Source organism: Oncorhynchus tshawytscha, unplaced genomic scaffold (assembly GCF_018296145.1).
Source record: "Oncorhynchus tshawytscha isolate Ot180627B unplaced genomic scaffold, Otsh_v2.0 Un_contig_7179_pilon_pilon, whole genome shotgun sequence".
Lineage (NCBI taxonomy): Eukaryota > Metazoa > Chordata > Actinopteri > Salmoniformes > Salmonidae > Oncorhynchus > Oncorhynchus tshawytscha.
In genome coordinates this window covers 60,340-67,341 of record NW_024608589.1, presented here as the reverse complement: position 1 = coordinate 67,341, position 7,002 = coordinate 60,340, and the positions used below count along the sequence as shown (strand labels likewise).

The 7,002-nt window shown below is 40.5% G+C and overlaps 1 protein-coding gene across 1 annotated transcript; it reads left to right on the top strand.

Annotated features, from left to right (window-relative positions):
• Positions 1-679: 679 nt before the first annotated feature.
• LOC112241126 (microsomal glutathione S-transferase 1-like) lies at positions 680-2,021 on the top strand (the record flags this gene model as incomplete). Its single annotated transcript, XM_042313401.1, is given in 2 exon segments — positions 680-774; positions 1,706-2,021. Coding segments are annotated over 2 exon segments (342 nt in total), but the record flags the coding sequence as incomplete, so codon positions are not given.
• Between the last annotated feature and the right edge of the window lie 4,981 nt (positions 2,022-7,002).

Here is a 7,002-nt window from a genome sequence, read left to right as displayed (position 1 = left end):
GTTTTGTTCTATGTTTGTATTTCTATGTGTTTGGCCTGGTATGGTTCCCAATCAGAGGCAGCTTGTCAATCGTTGTCTCTGATTGAGAACCATACTTAGGCAGCCTGTTTTCCCCCTGTTAGTTGTGGGTGGTTGTTTTCTGTCTTTGTGTGTCTGCACCAGACAGAACTGTTTCGTTTTGTTTCCGACTTAGTTGTTTTTTGTTGTTCTAGTGTTCAGTTTCTTTATTCAATCTACCATGAACACGTGCCACGCTGCACCTTGGTCCCCTTCATCTTCTTCCACCTTCTTCCAACTTCTTCCAACCGTTACATGACCCTCATTGTAAATACGAATTTGTTCTTAAATTACTTGCCTAGTTCAATAAAAGGTTAAATAAAAATAATAAATCCAGGCTGTATCACAACCGGCCATGATTGGGAGTCCCATAGGGTGGCGCTCAATTGGTCCCAGCGTCGTCCGGGTTTGGCCCGGGGTAGGCCGTCATTGTAAATACGAATTTGTTCTCAACTGACTTGGACTAGTTAAATACAGGATACATAAATGAGTAAAAAAAAATTAAAAAAATAATAAAATATATAAAATAATCAATGAACCTTGACCCTCCCTGGCTTAACAGAGCCGAGGTGGAAATTGAACGAGAGAAAACATGTCCCTCCTTGCTTCCACCTCCCTCCAGGCATTTGCTAACCAGGAGGACACCAGTCTGGCCTCCTCGACAGGGGACAAGAAGAAGCTGGTCAGGGTGGATCCTGATGTGGAGAGAGTACGAAGGTATCCCCGTAGAAATATAATTGAAGCATATCTCTCTGGTTCACGCTGACGTACAGCTGCTGTGACCATGACTGGAAAGAGATGGTAGAAATCCTGCTTTTAATGGAATTCATTTAGACGTTTTAGTTTTCCAAATATAATGATATACTGATCTGAACTCTGTCTCTCTCATTCCCCAGATGATCTGAACTCTGTCTCTCTCTCATTCCCCAGATAATCTGAACTCTCTCTCTCATTCCCCAGATAATCTGAACTCTCTCTCTCTCTCTCTCATTCCCCAGATACATCTGAACTCTCTCTCTCATTCCCCAGATGATCTGAACTCTCCCTTTCTCATTCCCCAGATGATCTGAACTCTCCCTTTCTCATTCCCCAGATGATCTGAACTCTCCCTTTCTCATTCCCCAGATAATCTGAACTCTCTCTTTCTCATTCCCCAGATAATCTGAACTCTCTCTTTCTCATTCCCCAGATAATCTGAACTCTCTCTCTCTCTCAATCCCCAGATAATCTGAACTCTCTCTCTCTCTCATTCCCCAGATGATCTGAACTCTCTCTCTCTCATTCCCCAGATGATCTGAACTCTCTCTCTCTCATTCCCCAGATAATCTGAACTCTCTCTCTCATTCCCCAGATAATCTGAACTCTCTCTCTCTCATTCCCCAGATGATCTGAACTCTCTCTCTCTCATTCCCCAGATGATCTGAACTCTCCCTTTCTCATTCCCCAGATGATCTGAACTCTCCTTTCTCATTCCCCAGATAATCTGAACTCTCTCTCTCTCTCATTCCCCAGATAATCTGAACTCTCTCTCTCTCTCATTTCCCAGATAATCTGATCTCTCTCTCTCTCAATCCCCAGATAATCTGAACTCTCTCTCTCTCATTCCCCAGATAATCTGAACTCTCTCTCTCTCTCTCTCATTCCCCAGATGTCACCAGAACGACCTGGAGAACATCATCCCGTTCATAGTGATTGGTCTGCTGTATACCCTGACGGGGCCCGACCTCTCCACTGCTCTGCTCCACTTCCGGGTGTTTGTTGGTTCCAGGCTCTTCCACACGGTGGCCTACGTCCTCCCCCTGCCCCAACCCAGCAGAGCTGTGGCCTTCCTCATCGGACTGGTCACCACCAGCTCTATGGCCTATAGGGTTCTGATGACTGCGCTTTATCTGTAGAGGCTTGAGGGACACATCCACACACACACACACACACACACACACACACACACACACACACACACACACCACTACAAGGGCCTTGTCTTTGAGGGTCTCCATTGAATGTGCTTGAGGATACATATATGTTTATCAAAGTTGTTCCTTCTGCGTCTGATAGCATTATAACATGCTGTTACTGCAGTACATATCAGAATGTTACTGCAGTACATATCAGAATGTTACTGCAGTACATATCAGAATGTTACTGCAGTACATATCAGAATGTTACTGCAGTACATATCAGAATGTTACTGACAGTACATATCAGAATGTTACTGACAGTACATATCAGAATGTTACTGCAGTACATATCAGAATGTTACTGACAGTACATATCAGAATGTTACTGACAGTACATATCAGAATGTTACTGCAGTACATATCAGAATGTTACTGCAGTACATATCAGAATGTTACTGACAGTACATATCAGAATGTTACTGCAGTACATATCAGAATGTTACTGACAGTACATATCAGAATGTTACTGCAGTACATATCAGAATGTTACTGCAGTACATATCAGAATGTTACTGTGTACATATAGAATGTTACTGACAGTACATATCAGAATGTTACTGCAGTACATATCAGAATGTTACTGCAGTACATATCAGAATGTTACTGCAGTACATATCAGAATGTTACTGCAGTACATATCAGAATGTTCCTTCTGTTCTGATAGGATTATAACTGTTACAGTACATATCAGAATGTTACTGACAGTACATATCAGAATGTTACTGCAGTCATATCAGAATGTTACTGCAGTACATATCAGAATGTTACTGCAGTACATATCAGAATGTTACTGCAGTACATATCAGAATGTTACTGTCAGAATGTTACTGACAGTACATATCAGAATGTTACTGACAGTACATATCAGAATGTTACTGCAGTACATATCAGAATGTTACTGCAGTACATATCAGAATGTTACTGCAGTACATATCAGAATGTTACTGCAGTACATATCAGAATGTTACTGACAGTACATATCAGAATGTTACTGACAGTACATATCAGAATGTTACTGCAGTACATATCAGAATATTACTGACAGTACATATCAGAATGTTACTGCAGTACATATCAGAATGTTACTGCAGTACATATCAGCAGTACATATCAGAATGTTACTGCAGTACATATCAGAATGTTACTGACAGTACATATCAGAATGTTACTGCAGTACATATCAGAATGTTACTGCAGTACATATCAGAATGTCCCTTCTGTGTCTCTGATAGGATTATAACATGCTGTTACTGCAGTACATGTCAGAATGTCACTGCAGTACATGTCAGAATGTTACTGCAGTACATATCAGAATGTTACTGCAGTACATACCAGAATGTTACTGCAGTACATATCAGAATGTTACTGCAGTACATATCAGAATGTTACTGCAGTACATATCAGAATGTTACTGACAGTACATATCAGAATGTTACTGACAGTACATATCAGAATGTTACTGACAGTACATATCAGAATGTTACTGCAGTACATATCAGAATGTTACTGCAGTACATATCAGAATGTTACTTCTGTGTCTGATAGTATAACAGCTGTTACTGCAGTACATATCAGAATGTTACTGCAGGGACATATCAAATGTTACTGAGTACATATCAGAATGTTACTGCAGTACATATCAGAATGTTACTGCAGTACATATCAGAATGTTACTGACAGTACATATCAGAATGTTACTGACAGTACATATCAGAATGTTACTGCAGTACATATCAGAATATTACTGACAGTACATATCAGAATGTTACTGCAGTACATATCAGAATGTTACTGCAGTACATATCAGAATGTTACTGACAGTACATATCAGAATGTTACTGCAGTACATATCAGAATGTTACTGCAGTACATATCAGAATGTTACTGCAGTACATATCAGAATGTTCCTTCTGTGTCTGATAGGATTATAACATGCTGTTACTGCAGTACATATCAGAATGTTACTGCAGTACATATCAGAATGTTACTGCAGTACATATCAGAATGTTACTGCAGTACATATCAGAATGTTACTGTCAGAATGTTACTGACAGTACATATCAGAATGTTACTGACAGTACATATCAGAATGTTACTACAGTACATATCAGAATGTTACTGCAGTACATATCAGAATGTTACTGCAGTACATATCAGAATGTTCTGCAGTACATATCAGAATGTTACTGCAGTACATATCAGAATGTTACTGACAGTACATATCAGAATGTTACTGCAGTACATATCAGAATGTTACTGCAGTACATATCAGAATGTTACTGCAGTACATATCAGAATGTTACTGCAGTACATATCAGAATGTTACTGCAGTACATATCAGAATGTTACTGATTACATATCAGAATGTTACTGACAGTACATATCAGAATGCTACTGCAGTACATATCAGAATATTACTGAGGGTACATATCAAATGTTACTGCATTACATATCAGAATGTTACTGCAGTACATATCAGAATGTTACTGCAGTACATATCAGAATGTTACTGACAGTACATATCAGAATGTTACTGCAGTACATATCAGAATGTTACTGCAGTACATATCAGAATGTCCCTTCTGTGTCTCTGATAGGATTATAACATTTTACTGCTACATGTCAAATGTCACTGCAGTACATGTCAGAATTTACTGCACTACATATCAGAATGTTACTGCAGTACATAAGAATGTTACTGCAGTACATATCAGAATGTTACTGCAGTACATATCAGAATGTTACTGCAGTACATATCAGAATGTTACTGACAGTACAACAGTTTCCACTAGAAAAAGGCCACTCAGGAAAATCTAAACTTGATGAGTAATGCTGTTCCCTCTAACAGCCTCTGTTGAGTCTCATTCTCTATTAGCAGCAACAGGATGTTGAGGCCAGTCAGTTCAGAAAATAAAATTTGAATTTCAAGAGTTTAATTTGGTTCATTAATGTCTATGTGTGGATTTTTCCAATACCTTTAGTTGGATCATTCTATTCATTTTATGAATCAACTGATCTTGAGTTCAGAATTGACCCAACAACCTGGGCTCCCCTAGGGCTCTGGTCAATAGGAGTTGATTTATAGGGCTCCCATTGGGCTCTGGTCAAAAGGAGTGGATTTATAGGGCTCCCATTAAGCTCTGGACAAAAGGAGTGGATTTATAGGGCTCCCATAGGGCTCTGGTCAAAAGGAGTGGATTTAAAGGGCTCTGGTCAAAAGGAGTGGATTTAAAGGGCTCTGGTCAAAAGGAGTGGATTTAAAGGGCTCCCATAGGGCCCTGGTCAAAATGAGTGGATTTATAGGGCTCTGGTCAAAAGGAGTTGATTTATAGGGCTCTGGTCAAAAGTGGGTTGATTTATAGGGCTCCCATTGGGCTCTGGTCAAAAGGAGTGGATTTATAGGGCTCTGGTCAAAAGGAGTGGATTTATAGGGCTCTGGTCAAAAGGAGTGGATTTATAGGGCTCTGGTCAAAAGGAGTGGATTTATAGGGCTCTGGTCAAAAGGAGTTGATTTGTAGGGCTCTGGTCAAAAGGAGTTGATTTATAGGGCTCTGGTCAAAAGGAGCTGATTTATAGGGCTCCCATAGGGCTCTGGTCAAAAGGAGTAGATTTATAGGGCTCCCATAGGGCTCTGGTCAAAAGTAGTGGATTTATAGGGCTCTGGTCAAAAGTAGTGGATTTATAGGGCTCTGGTCAAAAGGAGTGGATTTATAGGGCTCTGGTCAAAAGGAGTGGATTTATAGGGCTCCCATAGGGCTCTGGTCAAAAGTAGTGGATTTATAGGGCTCCCATAGGGCTCTGGTCAACAGGAGTGGATTTATAGAGCTCTGGTCAAAAGTAGTGGATTTATAAGGCTCTGGTCAAAAGGAGTGGATTTATAGGGCTCTGGTCAAAAGGAGTGGATTTATAGGGCTCTGGTCAAAAGGAGTGGATTTATAGGGCTCTGGTCAAAAGGAGTGGATTTATAGGGCTCTGGTCAAAAGGAGTGGATTTATAGGGCTCTGGTCAAAAGTAGTGGATTTATAGGGCTCTGGTCAAAAGGAGTGGATTTATAGGGCTCTGGTCAAAAGGAGTTTTAAGGGCTCTGGTCAAAAGGAGTGGATTTATAGGGCTCTGGTCAAAAGTAGTGGATTTATAGGGCTCCCATAGGGCTCTGGTCAAAAGGAGTGGATTTATAGGGCTCTGGTCAAAAGTAGTGGATTTATAGGGCTCTGGTCAAAAGTAGTGGATTTATAAGGCTCTGGTCAAAAGGAGTGGATTTATAGGGCTCTGGTCAAAAGGAGTGGATTTATAGGGCTCTGGTCAAAAGTAGTGGATTTATAGGGCTCCCATAGGGCTCTGGTCAAAAGGAGTGGATTTATAGGGCTCTGGTCAAAAGGAGTTGATTTATAGGGCTCCCATAGGGCTCTGGTCAAAAGGAGTGGATTTATAGGGCTGCCCTAGGGCTCTGGTCAAAAGGAGTGCCCTATATAAGGAATAGGGTTCCATTCGCGACTCTTCCCCTGATTACATGACAACATCTGAATGTAATAGTTTGTTAGATAACTGTTTGTCCTGCCAATTGTTAAATCTATAAAATATAGATTTATGAGAAATATGGAATGAATTTCCAGAGGCCTCTAGTCGTTACAGGAGACTGGGTTGGTTGAGACGTAGAGAACTGAGCCAGCTAGTCTGAACAAAGAAGTACCTGTATGATTGTACTAGTGGGATTTAGTTTGGATTTTATTCACAGACGTACAATTGATTTCTACATTAAAAAGCCTTGTCTATTTAACTAACGGTTCTCTCTGTTTGGAATCTCCTGTAAAATATCTTTAGTGCCTGGTGAAGTAATATTTTAGCCTGGAATCCACACTGAAACCTGAAACCACACTCCATTGGTCTTTTGTTTCGTTTCAGTAGTGAAAGGAACGTGCGTTTAAAGTGGATTCCAGGCTGGTAACGTTCCACACATCTACAGGACTCATTCGTCCCACTAGAGGGA